The sequence below is a fragment of the Cyprinus carpio genome, chromosome B20 (genome assembly GCF_018340385.1).
Source record: "Cyprinus carpio isolate SPL01 chromosome B20, ASM1834038v1, whole genome shotgun sequence".
Classification (NCBI taxonomy): Eukaryota; Metazoa; Chordata; class Actinopteri; order Cypriniformes; family Cyprinidae; genus Cyprinus; species Cyprinus carpio.
In genome coordinates, this window is record NC_056616.1 from 30,495,414 (window position 1) to 30,516,905 (window position 21,492).

The following is a 21,492-nucleotide window of genomic DNA, read 5'->3' on the forward strand; positions in this document are numbered from 1 at the left end:
AACAAGATCCAGGAGGCGGTGGTTGGATCCCCATCTAGGGGGTGGAGATTGGTAGGTTAAGGGGTGGAGAATGGTAGGTTTAGGGGTGGAGAAGTGTGGGTTTAGGGATCAGGGGGTGGAGACGGGTAGGCTTAGGTATATGTAAGGTGGGAGGAGTTGGATCTGGATCCAACCACGCTCCCTGGATCTTGTGTTCTGCATTGAGGGACCCATCTCCCCTTTTAGAGCACAAACTGTTGACCCCTGGTTAGCTGTGATCCGTGGCAGGGTTTTGGGATGAGGTGGAAATTGGGGAATTTCTTGAGCTCGGTCCCTGGCCTTCTTTCGCACATAGATGATGGGACACACAAGAGCGTCCACACTAGCAACAACCTGACTTGCTCTCAGCAGGCACTGTTTGTTGGTGCAGTTTAATCTTGTCACCATTGTTCTCTTCACATGGAAGACCTTTATCATTAAGAAGAATGTTCTCCACCAGGAACCGGGCAGCCTCATCAACGTTGATGTTCTCCTGCAGTGAACAGAGTCAATGTTAAAGGGATAGTTAACCCGAAAATCATTCCTCATGTTGTTCCAAACCTGTAGAGTCTTCTTTCTTCTCCATAAGATAAAAAGAATACATTTTGTTGTTTCTTGAACTGTTTTTGAACATACAATGAAAGACAGTTGGGTCCAAATATCAGTGGACCTCTGTGTGATTTTCATTGTTGTATTTACAAAAAACACAGAGACATTCTTCAAAATATCTTTCTTTGTGTTCTGCAGAAAGAAATAAAGTAATACAGGTTTGGAACGACACTGGAATATTGAGATAATTGACAGAATATTGAGATAATTTACAGAACGGTCAATAGTCTAACATGTTAAGCTAAACTGAGTGCTTAGTGAAGCTTCGAGAGGTACTTCAGCATGAAGCTGGATTGATGGCATCCCGCCTACCACAACGTCTCTCTTATCATCGCTCTTTCGGACAATTCACTGTCTTTCCATTTACATCCCTCTATCCCCATCCGCAGTCTGGTGGCTTCAAAGCAATAAAGTGGGAATGAGACAGATTTTGAGGAAAAGGGCAGAAAACAGAAAGGTTTAAACAAAAGCCAACCATCCGTATTTGTCATTCACCCAGAGTACTGAACACAATAAAGGTGGCACAGCCATGCTGAGTGACAATGACCGTTTCTTTTAAACAACTGATGTCCAGCAGTGGGCAAGAAAAAAACAAGATAATCAGTAATGCTAATACATGGCCTACGGAGCACTATTTGCTTGCAGTGAACAGTGTAAATAACTTGAGTTTTTCAAGCTTGTTAAGAACACCATGAGACTGTTTTTGAGACATGACTTCCAGAAGGCGTTCTGTGCTCTTGCTTGTTTTAAAGGGCGAGTGAACTACTCTTTTGGTAGAAACTATTGCCATTTTGAAATCTGCATGGGCCACAGAAAGGCTTGATTGAACTTAAAGACTTGCTATGGAACTATAATGATAATCAATTAAAACTAAAGAGCTTACAGAAGCCCTGTAGCCTACTGGTCTGCCCACACATTTTCAGAGTATTTTGCCCAATTATCCAGTAAAAATGTCTAACATTTTAAAAAAAAAGACAAATTTTCTCTAGAATCAAAAATGTTTTACAAAGACTCTTTTATATTCAAAGAACATATCTTGAATCAAGTTTTCTTGCTCAATTTGTGCATTTTCTTCTTGTTGTTTTAAGCATTAAATGAACACAATTTTCATGAGATTTATGCTTAAACAATTTTGTTCCAAAATAAATGATGTTTAGTCAAGTTCACTGAAAAACAAGGAGGAAAATTAATTCTTTAATGCATGTTTTTTTTTATATATCTTTGGCGTTTTGGTGTTGTATACTGTATGAAAACCATATGTATTTTTGAGTATTTCTATCTCAGAAAAATACAAATTAATTGCAATTTCTATATCATTTGCTATATTATATTTCCCATGTCACTTCATATCTTGCAATGTGATTTCTTACCATTTCTTACAACGTTTTCACATTATAGCTCCCAATGTGATTTTATTTCTTATTTCATTTTTAAAACTTTATTCACACAATACTTTTTATGTATGTATGTATTTATTTATTTATATTTTTACTTCAAGGTTTATGGTCTTCCAACATTTTCTACAACTGTCATTTGTTCAAAAAGTGGGGTAATTTATTTTTAGGTGCAAAAACCAAAATACACATGCAGTCCACTGGGAGTGGAGCAATAGCAGGAGATAAAAAATAGAGAGAAAAGATCTTTATAGACGGACAGATCTTTTAGATCAGTCAGCGTTAGAGGCTTGATTGAAACACGAGGAGGTCCTGATAGATACATTTACCATACACAAACATGCACGTGCACAAAACACACATTTACACACGACAGGTGCCAGAGCTCCCTGCCAGACATCTGTGTGCTTGAGTCCCTAATGGAGAGATCTATTTCAGAAACATGTGCTTATGCAGACTGACTGATGAGACACCTTCTGTTAAACAGTTAAGACCAGACACTGCTACAGACAGAAACCGAACAAACACTTTTTAAATAGCAAGACACAGTTTTATGTAAGATATATTTAAGGCCAAAATGTGTGACTTGAAAATGCATTTCAAGGGGTACAATTTAACAGTTAAATACCTACACAATCACACAACCTTCAAGACACTGCACTCCTCGGATTTAACAAACAGACATTTCCTTCTCCCTCCTTCCTGTTCCTCTTTTCTAGCTTCTCTCAAACCCAGAGTATTTCTCTTTAGCCAATATGTATATACTTAATTTATCCAGACTCGCCTAGCATCCCTCAAATGTGTGTGTAATAATAGGAAAGAGATTAACGTGCAAAATATATCAAAGAAACGGCTGATGTAAAACTTTATCTTTTGCAGAGTTTTTAAGATTCCACCGATACTGTAAAATACAGTATGTGACTATATGGATCTTAGTCGGGAATGACAACCATTTGTAATAAAAACCATGTGAAAGTCAGCATACTACAGGCACTAAGAAAAATAACTTTATCTAGACAGGATGACTTTCCATGTCACAAACACAAGAGCATAAATAATATATAGTTAAATATAGTTGAATAAATCATATACATTAATTATAATAAGAATATAAACAATAATAATAAATAAACAAATTGATCAATTTAAAAGAAATTAGTAGCAAAATATTCAAAATGCATACATGTTTTTTACTGATGTAGACTGCAGATCATAATACATTACTGCTATTATTAATTGTGTCAAAAAGCAAAAATACACTACTGTTTAGTTTGTGGTCTGTTTTTATAATGTTTTTTAGTCTCTTATGTTTACCAAGGTTCCATTTATTTGATCAAAAATACTGTGATATACATTTTTTTCAGGATTTGTTTGATGATAGAAAGTTCAAAAGAACAGAATTTATTTAAAACCATTATAAACATCTCTAATGCCATTTTTGATGTTGCATCCTTGCTAAATAGAAGTATTAATTTCTTTTAAATAAAAATGACTCCAATGACTCTACCTTCAATTTAAATGACTCCAAAGTTTTGAATTGTAATATAATAAAAAATAACTCCTTTTAATAAATTAATAAAAACAATTTAAAAATGAATCAAAATAGTGTATTGCAATGCACTCAGTCAATCTTGATATTCAGGTTTTAGCCAATGTACTACTAAACATCGTGCTATTAGTACAACATTTTAAATCAGTGGGCAAAGTTTCATCAATTCAAGCTGAGATGAAAAATTTCTCCCTCAAAAATCCCATACATCCCGCTGCTTCACGTGATAAGTTACACATTGCGCATTTGACATTCGTCTGGTGATTCAAGCAGGAGGAGTGGCTAATGTTCTTAAGACTGCCGCAGTGGTGCCGTTTTGGCCTTAATACCATGGAGAATGTCAGCCATTTTAAAATACTTGATACTAATATGGCAGCTTTCATGGTAGTCTGAGCTGATTAGAGAGGAAAGGTGTAGTAAGAAGCTTCTATTCTTAGCAAAAATGTCTCGTGACAAGAACTCCTTCAGTTTGACCAAGCACAAACAAACATTTAAGTGGCTAAGTGAACATAGAATGAGCTTATATTACCTTAGCTGATGTTTCAAACCATCCCAAAAAGCCAGCCTCCTTGCAGAAGTTGTCCATAAGTGAGGAACTGTTGGATCCATCTTTCTTCTGGTCACATTTATTGGCGAGAAGGACAGAAGGGATGGGATTGCCATTGGCCAGTTTCACCTTGCTGTCCAAATCGTGCTTCCATTTTGAAACCGCCTCAAATGTAGAGCCTCGAGTAATGTCGAAAACAACAAACGCACCCACTGCCTCCTTATAGTAAACTCTGGTCATGTTCCCAAACCGTTCTTGACCTAAACTGAGACAAACATATAATACAAGCACAATTATTATGAGTGATAGAGAGGTTAACAAAATATGTAACAAACATATTCAACCAGTTTGAAATTCCCTAATGTGTTTTCCATACATTTTTATCATGGGAGTTAATGAGAGCATTTGGTTGCTAATTAAAAGCATGTTTTATATTAATCGCTGTAATACTGTGCTCTCGTGTTCCAGCCCACAGAACATAAAGTCTGACTGATTTTGGTCACAATCAGCTGAGATGTGCTGCTCGGTCTCATAGTTCATTTTGCCTGGGGAGGGATAAAGCCCAGCACAGCGCAAAATCTTTGAAAGCTAGATGGACATAAAAAAGGAAGAGTGGAGCGAAAGATTCGCCCAGCGGTAGTTGCTAATAACACATCAAAGAACCGTCTCAGTGCACACACACCCCTCTCATATCCCTCTCACCTAAATTCACCACACTCGTTGTCATTACATTTACTGCCTTAATGTGTAAAAATCAAGAGAATACACCAAGCTTTTATATTCAAGTGTACCTTTTTTAATGTACAAAACACGTGGAAAGCGGTTAAGAAATAGCTTTTGAACCTGCCATTTATTCTTACTAGCTTAAAAGGAAAAAAAAAAAAAAAGCTTGACCTCCTTTTTGATACAACACAGCAAGGCATTAAAACTAAGAGATGGTGAAGAGAACGGATGTAAATTGTAAAGAGAACAAGAACAAGACAAGACAACAAAAGGGAGACAAGCAATAGACAATTAGAGAAGGAGAAAATGATAGAAAGAGACAGTGGACTTGCTTCACTAGATACCAAAAGGGTTCTCATATTGAACCAAAGAGACAAGCTAGGCCTGTCGTGATTATTTGAACTAATCACAATCATTTATGATTACTGTGATTGTTACATACTTTAAATTCCAGTCACATATGACATCCAACATAAGGGAATTGTAAAGGGATAGTTCACTTGTACACACACGCACACAACACAAGGAAGTATGTACACATATATACCCAACAACACAAGGAAGAGTAAATAATGATGCATTTCTACAATAGCAAGATTAACTGAAGGCTTTTGAGTAATGCTGCATTTAATTGGTATATTTTTAGAGCGGTATGCTAAGCTAGATGCTATATTTTTAAAAAAGCGAGTTGTGAACACCTAGCATCAAGTAACCTAGAGCCCTCAGAATCAGATCTGTGACTTTCCCACAGGAACAAAAAGACTTCAGAGCAGTTTCATGAGTCTACAACACTCTAGTCTCAGTGTTTATGCAGCAGTAAAGCCAGAGTCCCAGCTGCTGTTTATTTTTGCTCAACCAGCGAAAACTGAAAGTTGAGTGAATGATTCAATGGCTCGCTCATTATGGCAGTCACTGAAGTAATTCATAAATGAATAAGTGTTGCTGAGTGAATGGTTGAATGAATGACTCACTTTTGAAGACAATCACTTGTTGCCACCTACTGGCATAACAATAGCTATGTTTCCATCCACCTATTTTTATGCGCATTTTGGATTATCGCATAAAAAAAAAAACACTGGATGGAAATGACAAGATGCGCATAAATTCTAAAAATGTGCATTAAAAACTTATGCGCACAACTGACTAGGATAAACTTTTTATCCGATAAGAAAAAATGTGCCTAAACTATGATGGAAACACATTTAAATTCACATCTTTTTAATAATTAAAATTAAGATTGACAGAATGCAGCTGTGCATAAATTTATTGTTACTTATTGCAGTAAATGTACTTTACTGCATCCTAAACAAAATTAGTGCTTTACTGTCAATTGATGCATTTTTAATAGGCAAAAAAAGCTATATTAATATAGTTAACTGCATCATATTCAGTAATATCTGCTGTTATAGATTTGTGGTATTTATTTATTTAAATTTAAATGTCCCAATAAGCCCTCAAGACATTTACAGAGGAATGTGTGGGCCACATGAACTGGATTTTTACAAGGCCAAATTTTTGTCCCAGTCCAACCATGCTCTCTACCGCTGCATTCAATACAGTAGGTTTATAGCGTGTAGACCCTTGGATGTCTATATTAGGTTTTCAGTGATCAGCATTGAAACATGGAGCACATTTCACCCCCCAACGGTCTCAGCTCCATTATCTTCGCTTGTTCAGTTACGCACTTCACACGCCAAAAGCTCCTTAGGTCTCTCAGCAGCTAATTGCTCTTGATTGCTGGTCTAAATTTAGACCATTTAACCTCAGGTGAACACACCGGAGGGCTGACACACAGACAGAACTTAATTCTTGGCTCCCGGTCCATTTTGGGCACACAGCCCTAAAAATCTTTTTAAAAACTCGCTCTGACGTATTAAAGAGACTGAATACCCAGAGATCACCCACATACGAACTCGTGAACGCATTTGGTGTGCTGGGCCAGCTGTCACAGAGCAAGTCAAGAAAGAAAATCTCAGAAATACTTTTAGTTCCTAGAAACAGCATGTGAAGGGCCAGAATCGTACCCTTGATCAATACTTTATGCCACAATATGCTGTGCATGCTGTTGTGAACTGGTATTTTCTCAGAATTAATTGTTCTCTGTGTGTGGCGCTACTATAGAAAAACAGAAGACCAGTGAACCAAGCGAACTGTACCTGCAGTGCTTCACAGACAGTCAGCTACTTATCGAAAGAGAAAAGGAGAACTGCTGAGAGAATAGTGTGAATGCTGAGGCTTAGCCCGACATGAAAAAAGGCAAATGGAGTAGAATGCTCTTGTATTAACTGTGAAAAAAGCCACAGTGTGATGTAATAGTTTCACAATGAAAGGTGCTTTCCCTGGTCCATGGCTCCCTGAGGGGTGTGTGAAATTGCACTAAAATGAAGAAGCCAAGAAAGACATTTTTGAGCTCATCTAGTTTGGCCAATTCAAAGAAATGCACATTTTCTTTGATTGTGAAAAAATTTGTACTGAAGTTGTGCTTATAAATACTTTTACTTTCTCTACAGGCAAGAAGACCTGATGGGCCTGATCTGAGGACAAACATACAACCGGTTCAGTTTATTTATATATATATATATATATATATATATATATATATATATATATATATATATATATATATATATATATATATATATATATATATATATATATATATATATATATATAAAATATGTGTGTGTGTGTGTGTGTGTGGTAATTTTTTTTTTTTTAATGAAAATGGCAGATTGTCCTAAAAAAATTGAACACATGGGAGGATTCATGATGATTACAGTGGTTGAAAAACCAGGGCTTATTATGCAGGAAAACCACAAGAGATCTGCACTTTGTTTTTTCTTTTGTTTTGTTTTTTTAATAGAGGCCTTTTTTGACAGGCGAGGTACAGTGATGGTAAGGTTTTTGTCATTTTTATTATTTTTCATCATTTGTGCTTCTGATCAATAATGTAGACGCTTCAGATTGTTCGTGCAGGGAATGAGAGCGTCAGGAATGATGGTGTCAATAATTGTGTGGTGGGAGACCTCATTCTCCCTCCTGGGGAAAAAATGTCAAGAATCAATCTCCATTTATCACCAATCAATGGACTTGTTTTTACAACTCACAAAAGAATCGATGGGACGTCGATCCGCCTGTGGCATGTGCAAATATAGCACAACACAAACTGACAGTTTCTCAACGGCAAAAAGGGACCTGAGGTAAACAAAAGCTTTGACTGCATGGCGGCAAAAGAGAGGGGCCAATCAACATTTTGAGAGGTCAATAGCGGCTAATGATTTAAAATAAATATGACTAACAATGAACAGTTTTGACAACACTGAGTGAGTCTTAATGATAGTGGAGGTTTATTCAGTGACTCATTCTGATAGCAGTTTCTGTTACTTCCTTTTAAAACCACACCAAGTAGCACTGGCTTTATTAAATATAATATATCAGTTCAATGAGAAATCATATGTGGAACAGAAATTCAATCAGTCATAGACAACTGACATCTCTAGCAAACAGCTTGCAATAAACTGGGTTAAACTTACATTTTTCAGAGTAAAAATTTAAAAAATTCAGAAGTTAAAAAATGCCATATCATAAAATATATTTCAATCATGACAACTCTCGGAACATTTTAGCATGGTGATGGATATTACAATGTTAATGTATTTGGTCTTGGCAGAACAGATCTGCTACACTTCTGCAGAAATTCCGCTGCTGTTGGTTATTGCTGTAGTTGTAGATTATCGCTGCTGCTGCAAGCAAGTACAGGAACTTGCTACTGCCATTGCATATGGCAATACAGTGCCGTGAGTATTTAAGACATACTGCTGCTGCAGAAATTGCATATAGAATAACCCATAGCAGATCTATACAGGTGGAGCTGGGGAAGGTGGAGGGTTTCAGAGAACTCTGAATGCGCACTGCAGGAAACTCAAGTAAATGCTAGCCAGCCATTTAAATGCAAGGCAGTAAGCTCATTGGCTGCATATGCAGCATGAACCAATGAGCTTGTGCCGAGTCGTTTAACTCTCTGAATATCATCAGTAACATTAACACCCCGTCAGCCAGCACCATAGAGTTTCATGACTAAACTATATATTGATTAAAGTAGCTGTATAATTGCATTTTTTTTTTTTTTTCATTTTCAATTAATTAATGTATAGGATAAAAAGAGTGTCATGACATTGACCCACATGCTGTAACTTTCAAACTATTACAGTAATGTGACGAGCAGCATTTTTTCTTATTTTAAAGTACCCTGTTGCTTAATTTCATGGTTAAATTTTACAACAAATCTATATACTTCTAAATATGAGTGCTAATGTGAATTATGGTGATCACTTCAAAAAAATCACTGAAAAGATCACTTAAAAGCTTGAGACAGTGAGAGAAAAGAGAGGGTGGTGGCGTAGGGAGACAGGGATACTCGCTGTCCATAGCCATGGCAACCTGAAGTTTCTCCTGCATGGCCTTTATCAAGATAACAATCTTGTGGGTGTGTTGCTATGGGAACAATCCAAGCCAGACGAGCCAGCTGCATATTTTTTTTGGTGTTTCGTGGAACATCAACACACTTCAGACGCTTTGGGCCACTGTTACATCCCTTACCAACAGTACAGCTAATGACCAGAGACAGAGGCTTCACAGCACTGGGGCAAAGGCTATCTGCAATCAACACCCCTGAAGACAACCCAATACTGACAGAGAACACTGTAACACACACACACACACGTGTGTGTGTGTGTGTGTGTGTGTGTGTGTGTGTGCGTGTGTGTATGTGTGCATGTGTATATATATATATATATATATTATTTTTTATTTTTTTAGTAAATATAGATTAATTTCATTAATTTCTGATGAAAATTCAGTTTTTCCGTCACATGAAAAAAAAATACTTTAAAATATAATAACAGTTATTTAAATGTTTTTAGAATATTTTACAATATTATTGTGTTTATTGTAATTTTGCTGAAATAAATGCAGTCTTGGTAAGCATTAGGCAATTCTTAAAAAACATTATATTTAGAAAAGAAGTTAACAACGTTATGTGAAGATTAAATAAATACATTAACAATGGGTATATATTTTATGGATGGATGGATGGAATGATAGATGGATGGATGGAATGATGGATGGATAGATAGATGGATGGATGGATGGATGGATGGATGGATGGATGGATGGATGGATGGAGGCACTGCTGCTCTAAGATGTCATCCCAATCCTTGGCACAATGTTAAGACTTTCTTTAAATCTCCATGTCTGTAATAAGCATGTCCCTTTCAGACAGCCCCAGTGGAGCACTGCTATTCTGGGCCAAGGTAGGAGGGTGAGCCACTGGCTTCAGTCAGGGTCCGACACATACGTATTTGCAGAAGGCCTTGATTACAGTCATCCAATTCAGGGTCATTATCATAAATGCTAGTCGGTGCGGGTATAGAAAACAGCGTACTTGATTACTACCACTGAGCTACCAATTATGTGCATGATTAACAGGGTTAATTAGCAGTGTAGAAGTAAATCCATAAATGGGGCAGACTTTGATCAACTTGATCTAGGATGATACAGGTCTGGACTAGCTTTGGGAACTGGGCCAGAATGTCACAGTGAACAGATGCCTGTGTTTTTAATCGCACATCATTGATATGGTACACCACACAGTAAAGTACAGCATTCCAACTGTTCTCCAGACACATTCACACATGCACCTACATACAGACTGAAAGAATGCAACCTCTGTGATTCACACTTCATTGATGTTGTCCTTGCAGCTCACTGTGACAACCAAGACTGAGGTGAGAGAATAAAAGGCTGAGTGAGAAAGCAATGAAGGAAGAAGGGTACATAAACTCTATTTTAAAGAAACACTGGCGTCTAAATGAAGGACAATCCACGGTTGATGAAACGCCACTCAATCCTCTAAAAATGGCTTTTAAATGCAGAAAACTCTAGCTCTTTGGCTAAGACAATGTACACTTGTTGCCATTCTAGGGTTTCAATTTTGTTTTATACTTTTTTTTACATAAATATACTTGATGGGTTTTTATTTGTTATACATTTCATTAAATATATAATGTACCTGATCTCATTCATTTAATCTCCATTTCCTATAAAATAATGCATTTTTAAGTATATATAGTAATGTTAAAATGTAATATAATGTGTTTTTTTCCCTATAGTGCCTGTTTTAATTTTTCATAATTGCTTGGACTTCATTCTTAAAATGTCCAAATAATTAGTGAACGACTAGTACAGGTAATTTTACAGATAATTTAAGAACATTTTCTGTGAAAAACGTATATAAACTATCAAAAAAATTTTTTTAACCTAAAATAAATTAAATAAAATAAAGTGTCTTACAGTACAATAACTTTGCCTCAGGATCTGAGATACAGAAATGAAACTACAAAAGGTTAACAAAGTTTATAACTCTTTGGCTAAAGACTGTATATTTGTTTGCCATTCCACGTTTTACAATTTTGTTTTATGCTTTTTACAGAAATGTATGCATGTTTCATTTGCTATATGTATATTTTTATTTGACATGAAATATACTTTTTTATTTAATCTCCACTTCCTGTAAAAAAAAAAAAAAAATCAAGTGTTTTTTTTCCCGACAGACTGTATACAGCCTTAAATTGTTCATAATTGCCTGGACTTTGTACTCAAAATGTCCACATGTTTGGTGAACAACTTTGTCCAGGTAATTATGCGAGAAAAAATTAGAAACTTACTGAAGAAAAAAATCTTATTAACTATCACACTTCCAAAAAAAACAAAAAACAAAAACAAAATTAGTCTTTCCTCATAATCTAAAATGAACAGAAATGAAGCTGGTCAGCTTGGCATTAAATACAGACAGTTAAATCATATACATTTCCTCTGCTGTATGTCTTGTTCAGTTTCATAATAGTGAACAAGAATGTTAGTGTCTCGTGTGTGTAACCAAGAACAGATGTCAGATGTTTTGTCTCTGCATTGTGTCCCAGTAACTGTGAAGTTGTGTCAGACTGACATTCATAACATCTATTAAAGAAACATGGCTTCAAAGAGAGCATCAGAGATATATTTCAATTTTAAAATACTTGTATCATTCCAGAGTACAGAGTTTAGGGTTCAGGGTAGGCAAGGTATAAGGTGATATATCATTATTTAGACCAATAAACCATCCCAGCCATACAAATCCACACAATTCAATTTCACAGGAGGCTGACGCACATGACACTAAAATTAAATTGAAAACTAAAGTTGTCCATTTGTTTGCTGTGGACAGTTGGTACGGTATATTGAATTACACATGCCTCCATGGTGCTATTGTGCTCGAAGAATAGTGCAGTGGAAAGACATAATCTGTCTTTGGGGAAATACAGAGATTGCAGTGTGGGTCTGCCTCTAATGACAGCAGCAGTGCAGCAATAGGAAGAGAAAGAGTGTGAATAGATTACAGACAAACAGCTCTCCAATGTCTCACAAGCACTTAAGTGTGAAAATGCGGAGTCATTACATTATTAACCTTACAAATCTTACTAGATCATATTTGATCCTCTAAATTATCAACTTGATCAAACCTTGAAAAACCTTTTGCTCCCATTAGTGACACTCACGCAGTGTTTACATACTCTATCACAGATAGTGATTAAAATGCGATATTTGTCAAATACCCAGACGTTTTAGAAACGTTTTCATGAGCAACAGAAACACTTTTTATATACTGCTTAATAAAGTGCCATCTTTCCAAAAATAAAGTTCAACATTATCATATACTATTTAAATACTAATAAAGTGGGGGTAAATATGCTTTTATCAGTGTTTTATGATAAATGTGACTCAATATAACAGTGCGACTACAGTAAAAAAAGCTTTTACCATTCTAAAAACACAGGTTTGTGGCCATTATTGGAATTGAAAAGGTTGGAATAAACCCGAAACACACTTGGTCGTTGTCATGTGGTGAATCTGGCCAATCGTGAAACAGCTGTGTTGTCATCAGCGCTCCTGCAGTCGCTGTGGCTTCCGCGTATGACAGATAACAGAAGTAATAAAAAAGTGTTTATTACGTTTAAAATATGGATATTTTTCTAACAAAAACACATGGATTCGCTACAGAAGGCCTTTGTTCCCCCCTTTAAGTGTAACAGGGACATGATTATATGTTGTTAATTGCCACAGATGAGATTTTTGACTCTTTGTCCATTATTATGTAGAAAAAAAGAAGAAGAAAAATATTTGATATGTCAGGCTTTTCAGGGTTAAATGTATGACAGTATATTGTATGGGTGGAGAAATTTTTATTGCATTTTTATTTTATTACAACAGAATAGCTATGGAATATTCCAGTCGTGTAGCCTAGATGTATGTGAAGTGCATGAAAAGTCCACGAACAGTGTTATTAAAGCTGTGTTCCTTTTTCATGTGGAGCGCCAGGCAATCTGCCGAATGTGATTTTATAAGCAAGTGAAGGCTAGTAGTTATACAATTCTCTCTCACTGTTACCTCACAAGGGAGACAGTGAAAGAAAGAAAGAAAGAAAGAAAGAAAGAAAGAAAGAAAGAAAGAAAGAAAGAAAGAAAGAAAGAAAGAAAGAAAGAAAGCTCAAAAAGAGATTGCGTTCTTGTTTTATGACTCGCTTGCATTCCATAACGTCATATGTTAATGTTTTGGTTGATACGTGATTTCACTTCCCTAAAGCATGTTCAGTTACACAGCACTGTAGCTCAGTCTGTGCCACCAAATCAACCAAAGATATTGGTTAGTAAACTTATGTACATTTAGGCTGTGTCTCAAAACACACTGAGCTGCTTACTGAGACAACATTTTTTAACACGTTCTGGCCCCTGTTATGTCTAGATTAGCAGCTCACGGAGTCATAATAGTGGCATGAAGCATATCGCTCCCCTCCCTCTCGTCTCACAACATGACCTACATTGCGTTAGTAATTATGTTGGCTAATGTGATCACAGTAAGCTAGGACTCACACTTATTCTGGGCTTTCAGAAATTTTAGAGCATTCTTTCCAAACTGATTATTTATTTATTATTTTTTGTGCATTTATTTAAATGTCATAATAGCCAGGATTTCCCTTTTTCATTTGAAGTAGCCTTGGGGTGCCTAACCGGGAGCATCTGGAATCAAAGCCATATCAGAAACGTTCATCGAGTCAGATTTTTTTTTTAAATTCACATAACACCGCTCAAATGTTCATGCAAAGAAAGAATGCGTAACTTTGATTCTCACTGTAGTAAGATGTTCATGTCATGGAGATGCTGTTGTGAAAGCGAAAACTACTTTGTTTGGCCTTCTAAAAGAGGACGAGGAAAATCTCCTGATTTCTAACTAACATTTCCGTCACACGCTTGAGAAATTCAACCAAAAAAATCAGATGTGTGCAGTGCATTTTACAGAGGACAAGGCCTTTAACCTGGGAGAGTAGACTACAATGCCGGTGTTCTGACAAATAATGCTGACTCACAGCCTGTCAGTATGTTTTCATATTTAAAGAATTTGCCACTGACGATTTAAACGCAAGTTTTGAGCAGTGTAGAGCAGTGCTAGTTGTTTGTTGCTTCTTTGATCACAAATACAGACATGGTTTTATGTTTATGCGGCATGATGCAACGCATAAAAAGACAATATAAGTCATTATAATCAGTAATTATGTCCCCACTGGATGCAACTAATGCCTCATTTGTAATGGATTTTATTGGTTTTGTCTCATCACACCGGGACATGGCATCACAGTATGGTAAGGGGCGTAACATTTCCGTCACACGCTTGAGGTATTCAGCCAATCACAACGCTCTGGATAGCTGGCCAATCAGAGCACACTTCGCTTTTCAGAACCATGAGCTTTGTAAAAATCGACACTTTTCAGAAAGGCAGGGCATAGAAGAGAAACAATAATGTGCAGTATGTGGAAAATGTGTTTTCTGAACCTTACACCACATAAACATGTTGCATTACAGCAAATACATAAAATAATGTTATTTTTTAGCAACATCATATTACCCTTTTAAGTTTTTCAACCGAGCAATAACAAAAGTAAATGTTGAGTTTATGTTGTAGCCTAAATGCAAATTATTTGGTTTGTGTTTTGAACCGAATCAAAGTGGACACATGAAATTAAACTATCATTTACATTTTAGGCTTTTAATAAAACTTAACTGAAATTAAAAATGCATATAGCCAACTGTTCTACAGACTTTAGGCTATATTTTATTTACCGTATTTACTGAAATGGTTAATCGCATATGTAATATGCTACGTCAGGATACAGGATACCACGCAATACCGGAACACGTCATGATTTACATTATAAGAAAAGTTGAATCTGTATACGATTCATTTAAACGAACTGTTCAGAGGAACCGAAACTCTGAATGAACTCGGACTTTCCATCATTAGTCTAAACTCAACATTACATTAAGAGTCATGTGCTACCTTGTGTGCGTGCCTGGAGGCTTATTTAATGTCGAGACAAGGAAAGAAAAAAAAACTTATAACTAGCTACTATAAGGGTGGCCATATAAAATACAAAACATTTAAAACTGTATCTGTAGGTTTATAAAATAAAACCGAGATTTAAGACATATCCATTTACACGTCCTTACCTGCGATGTCCCATAGCTGTAGCCGCACTAGTGTTTTACTGTCCCAGTTGAGGACTTTGAGCGCAAAATCCACTCCTATGGTCGCTCTGTAGTGTTGCGAAAAGAGTTGGTGCACGTATCGCTTGATGATGCTCGTCTTTCCCACACCAAGTTCCCCGATTACCAAAACTTTAAACAAATACTCCTTACACTCCGACACAGACCCGCCTGCCATGCTGCCAAATGTCAGTTATGAGAGAGGAAAGTTTTGGCAACTTTGAGCAACCACTTCCTCTCTACTCCCTCACACAGTTTGGAGAAGTGCTTTGGGCTCGGGGACGTGAGTAAGGAAAGTATTCAAACAGAAAGCACACGCTCCCTCTCCTCCCACCGGACAACCACCTGATAAGTCATAGGACCCGGAAATATCACGCCTCGATTGGATTGCTGTGCTTTTCACAAGGTTGGGCTTTATGGTCAGTGAAATAAAGAACACACACACTCACGCGCTGCGGTCTGGTGAGTCGTGGAAGTTACATAAAAGAGTTTGTATTTCAACATGTGCGGTTCCTGAGCGCGAGTCTCGAATGCAAAGATTGCGCAACATCATATTTGGTGTGATCAAAAGCAGACAGAAACGAACACGAAGATGAAATAAAACCATGATGTGGGCTTACCATTTAGAGTTCTTACAATATGAATAAATCGCTTTTATGGTGATGTGAGGTTAGAGAATGATGCTATTACGAAGTAACATTAAAATCTAATTTCGGAGATATTAAATATAATGATACCATGTCATAATAAAACTAAACTGACACTAAACGGTTCTTAATAGTGTATTAAAAACCCACTTGTATTTGCAATTCATAAAATAAAGATAGAAGTGCATAACCATTCTAAATCCATTAAAAGCATCAAGCTCTTAAACAGAAAAGGTGGTTAAAAACAAAAACAAAAGAGAGCATCAGATATAAAATATTTATTTTACAGCATGATTTCTCCTGGCAAAAAAGAGCATTCTCCTCATTTTTAAGTTTGACCATGTAAACAGGTGATCTTGTCAATTACTTTACATTGAACAAAGGATTCTGTTCCAAACAACTTACACTAAAAGACCTAATAATATTACAATCCATTATAACAATAACAATATGTAAGATATTCAAGAATATTGTTCTTTTGAGAGTTGCATTCTAATAGTCCTGTGAAACTTAAAGAGTTACAGTCGTAAATTCATGTGATAATCCTACGTGAGATTGGCAGTAAATGCTACAAGTTACCACTAGAAGCAACTACTCAGTTACAGTTTAAAAATGGAACATTAAAAGTTTGTAAAAGTCGCTGAAAAGTTACTCCAGCTTCAGTGCCACCATATACAGTATGTCCCTTTATCACAAAGAGCAAGTTATAAGATGTTGTTTTTAAAACTTACAAATATCTCACATTCTAATCATAGAAACATATAGCAGAAATACAAAGACACCATCTGTGTGGAAAACGATAGATGGCAGAACAGTATACAAACATTTGCAAAACATTTCTCCCTTTTTCAAGGATGAGTTCACGCATGAGACAAAGTAAAGTTAAGAAAAACAGTTTCTTTAATTTACCTTGGCTCCACATTTAAGCTAAAATAGTATTCTATACTTTACATTACAATCAGCATTCTTGCCCTTGACTCTCTAAGCAAAAGCACTGAAACTTACATTTAGGAGCCACAAGGAAATTGGAAAACACCTTAGTTGGGAAAACCTCCACATTTACTCATCCAGTCAACCAAGTGAGTTTTGTGCGCACATGATTTCTGTGTTTCACTCTGACTTGTGCACTGTTACTGAAGCTGGAAATCAGATACCAAAACCAGATACACAGCAGGGTGCTATGAGATTTGATTCTCTTGTATGCACGTGTTGCACTTATTTGTCTGTGCCTTCTACATCCTAAACCCTCATTTTTTCCACAACTGTTTTTGTGTTGCCAATAGAAACTAAACTTTTGAATCAGAACCAAGTCCAGCTACATAGTTCAAAAGCACATCAAATCCAAGAACGTGTGTCTCATCCTGCTAAGAGTGAAATAGTAAAGCAGTAAGCTGGCATTATCACTCCTGGACTATTGCGATGTCACTTGCCAGCGGATTTCGGGCACAGCAACACAATAATATTTGGCACTCCAACTTTCGGCAGCATTTTGGAAAACGGATGCTGCCAGCGCTGTCTCAGAGAAAAATATTCCAAACAGGATGTCCCATTTGTTTATTGTAAGGTTCTTCCTGCCTTCCGAAAGAGAGATTTACGAAGACTTACGAAGATAAGTAAGCAAGCAAATGATATCCTGCAGTGATCGAATAATAAACAGCGCTGTCCTGAGCGAGTGCTTTTACAGTGTAAAAGAGCTTTGTTTTGGGCGTAGTTCATACTTTGGGGAAAAGGGAGGGAGGGTTGTCAGAGCCGGGGGATCCGGGAATTGACCCCCCTGCCTGAAGCGAGTCCCTGAAGGGGGAAGGTGGAGTAAGCAGAGTCAGCTTACTCTGTGCCAGCTCTCCCTCCACACCTTCCCCTTCCTCCTCCTCTTCTTGTGTGGCACTCTCACACAGAAACCCCTGAATCAGGTCAAGAGCTTCCAATTCTGAACCTTCCTCAGGGAACGCCTCCCCTTGCAGGGGAAGAGGCAGCTGATTGGCGGATGACGAATAGGTGACAGGGCTCGACTTGTTGCCCGTGCCGATTACAACATTTGGTCAAAATCAGGAACCGTAGAGCTCAGGGTGTCCACCGGCCTCCCTTGAGGACAATCAGTGCTGTGGTCTATTAAATTAGGAGGGGAATAGGAAGGTGGTACCCCTCCTGCGTGGGTTGTAGGAGTTGGGGACCCCCATCGTGCCCCGCGCTGAGGTTGTAGAGATCCTTGTTGTCGGAGTGAGAGCCGTTGGGGGCTGTGTTGAGACCAGCATCATATTCAGACTCGGGGGGTTGTGAGGCATTAGTTAGGGGGTCGTATGACCGCCGTCCTGACTCTGGCCGACTGCTTGCCTCCTCACATGCACAGACAGTCTGTGGAACACACACTCGACCCCCTCCCCTGGGGTCTGGCACCTGATTCAGACCATGACACAGACTTTCCATTAGGACTATGAATGAAACAGAGACCCAACGTTATTCCCACGAAGACACGCCAGAATGCGACACAGAGACAGAGAAGAACATCACAGAAATGATGATCATTATGCATGTCATCATTCATACAATTCATACAATTATCAGCCATAAAACTCTCATGATTAGGGTTAGCACACGATGCATAACTCAACATTGTTAATTCATGAAGTCTCTGACAGAGTTCCCTCAAACATGCCAAGTGCGTATCGCATAATGACCTGCTTACAGAGCATTATGAAAGCCATGATGGCTCATTCTCTGCCATCCCTTCTCTCCACTTCTCTGCTTAAACTGAACGCCATGCAGTATGAATAAGGGCTTCATGGAATTCCCCTCAGTTTCAGATCAACATGGCATTCGCTGTCCGCTCTTAGTGTAATTAAGTTTAACTGGACAGTAAGGCCTCAGAGCTGAAACCTGCGTCAGAATCAAGGGGCGTTCACACTGACAGCGATTTGTAGCGGCAAAGTGACTGGAAGTCATTTGTTTTTAACAAGAGTGGGCAGATTTTGGCAATGTGATGTGGGGGTGTCTGGTGATGCATCAAAATAGAGAATAGTTTACATTTATGCAAATGAGCAGCAATGTGCCAAATACCAGCAAGGGTAAGGTTATGCAAACCATTTACATTTATGCAAATGACCAGTGATTACCAATGGCAGGAAAGTTTATGCAAAAGTTTAGGTTCATGCAAAAGAGCATTGATTTGATGAGGGCGTCAACATTAAGAGTATTTCAAGTATATGCAAATAAACAGTGACTTGATGCAGCAGCTACCAATAGGAGTGAAGTTTTGATGCAAATGAGCTGTGATTCATGTGAAGAATATCAAATGATTTGTCAAGTTAAGAAAAGTTTAATTTATGCAAATGAGCAGGGACTCAATGTGTCAACTACCAATGGGAGTCAAGTTTATGCAAATGTTTTCATTTATGCAAATATGGAGCAAATCACTGTGTAGTAACCAGTGAATACCAATAGGAGTTAAGTTTATGCAGACGTACTAATAATTCAATTTACAAATAAGTAGTAACGTGACATTGCGAGTACTAACAAAAGTTTACATTTATGGAATCCAGTAACAAATCAAAGTTGAGAATAGGTTATGCTTATGCAAATGAGCAGCGACGAGTCTGTTTCGTGCATAATTGTTCATCATGTTTACAATGCACTATGACTTGCTGTAATCTACAAAAAAATAGTACTTTATGTTTATTTTAATGTTATAAGTTTACTCTTTTAGCAGCCAGATTGCTCCATTAAATGAGCCTGGAATTTAATTTTGCCTGGAATACATCTCATTTTGTGATCAGACTTACTAAAGCCCACCAATCAACTTTTCCAGCAGTAGGAACGTAAATTATTATCATGCAATATCCAAAATCGCTATCAGTGTGAATGGGGCATTAGAAGGGAACTGGATATGGGGAGCTACAGCCTCTACAAGAACTGGGTTAAATATTTAGTCAGGAGAAGGTTTTGACATGGGGGAGGAGGCACACTGAAAAGTGGGTTAATACTGAGGAGGAGAGTGTTGTTGGGGGGGGACAGGGACTAAGTGGATGGGTAGTTTTATGAAAATTAGGTTTTGGACAAGGATTCAGCACAGATAGAGGACGACCGATAGTGTCTGGCTCTAGCTACATACATACTCGGTTTGCAGCAGGTAGAAAAACATGGGAGGAACAACTCAAATACACAACACTGCTAGAAAGAACATTTTCAGAGCTATCGCTGCAGTCCAACTTGGCGTGCTTCTGAGAAAGAAATACTATTATTTTATTTCCATCCGTTTCATAGCCTGTATGTGCATTTAGCTGATATTTCAGAAATGTGACTCAAACCTATTATTATTTGTCACTCACTTGGTGCTGCCGGTCGCGTTGTTGTTCTTCTTCTTCCTGCGAAACATGTTGAGGATGCTGTTGCTTTGGCAAGGAACCACCTTCCCGTCGCCCACATGCATACGAACCACGTCTGAGGTCGTAAAGGCGCTGCGTACGTTGCGCTCGGGCCTTGGCGATGATGAATTACATTCCTTGGGTGTGAACATGCAGCTCAGTGCTACAACAGTAACACTGAGACTGACTGAGAAGGAGGTGGTGATGATCTTGTAGTTGAAGAGCCGAAGTGGGTAGCTGTCAGCATGGGCACAAAAGCCAGCCAAGATAATACAGGTTGGTACATGGTGAATGCAATGTACTTGGCTTCGTTGAAGTTGGCAGGCACGTTGCGGGTCTTGAAGGCGTAGTACGTGCAGCTCATGATGAGCAGGCCGTTGTAAACCCAACGGACCACTACGCCCAAGTTACTTGTGTTACAGATGAGGTACACCTCCCTGATGCCTGGGGTAGCTCTTCACCGGCTCGGGGGGTTTCCAGCACGATCAGCGTAACCTCCCTACGGCCAGCTGGAGACTAATCAGGATGAAGGCCATTACCACCTGTGCCCAGGCGCTCATGAAGCGGGGCTTACGTGTGCAGATTTTCTTCTTGCTGCCGGCCAGGATGCGTGCAATGCGGTTGGTTTTAGTAACCAGGGCGGAGTAGCACATGGCAGATGACAAGCCCACTAGAAGGCGCTGCAGGTTAACAGGAGATCACAGTTTGGACGTGCGATGAGAGTGAAGGGGCAGATGTAGCCAAGGAAGATACCCGCCAGGATGATATAGCAAAGCTCACGACTGGAGGACTTCACCACTGGCGTGTCACGGTACTGGATGAAGATGAAGGTGACGAATAGAGTTACCAGAATACCGAGGCAGGAGAACACCACCGCGATAATGGACTCCACGCTGCTCCACTCCAGGTATTTGAGCGGGAGAGGCTTGCATTCTGGAATAAAACAAGCAGATGGGAAGTCAGATGGATGGAAAATAAATCAAGAACAGGCCAAAACAAATACAGATTTTTAG

At 38.1% G+C, this 21,492-nt stretch overlaps 1 protein-coding gene and 1 pseudogene across 1 annotated transcript; both read right to left on the reverse strand.

Moving 5' to 3' along the window:
• Nucleotides 1-338: 338 nt before the first annotated feature.
• Nucleotides 339-15,852, reverse strand: LOC122141000 (ras-related protein Rab-32-like). The gene is made up of 3 exons (XM_042746583.1): nucleotides 15,439-15,852; nucleotides 4,100-4,377; nucleotides 339-511 (listed from the first exon to the last, which is right to left on the reverse strand). Exons 1-3 carry the CDS (start codon nucleotides 15,650-15,652, stop codon nucleotides 362-364), a joined length of 642 nt encoding a protein of 213 aa, XP_042602517.1. The 5' UTR covers nucleotides 15,653-15,852; the 3' UTR covers nucleotides 339-361.
• Nucleotides 15,853-16,388: 536 nt separating this feature from the next.
• LOC109066231 overlaps nucleotides 16,389-21,492 on the reverse strand; it is a 30,347-nt pseudogene continuing 25,243 nt past the window's right edge.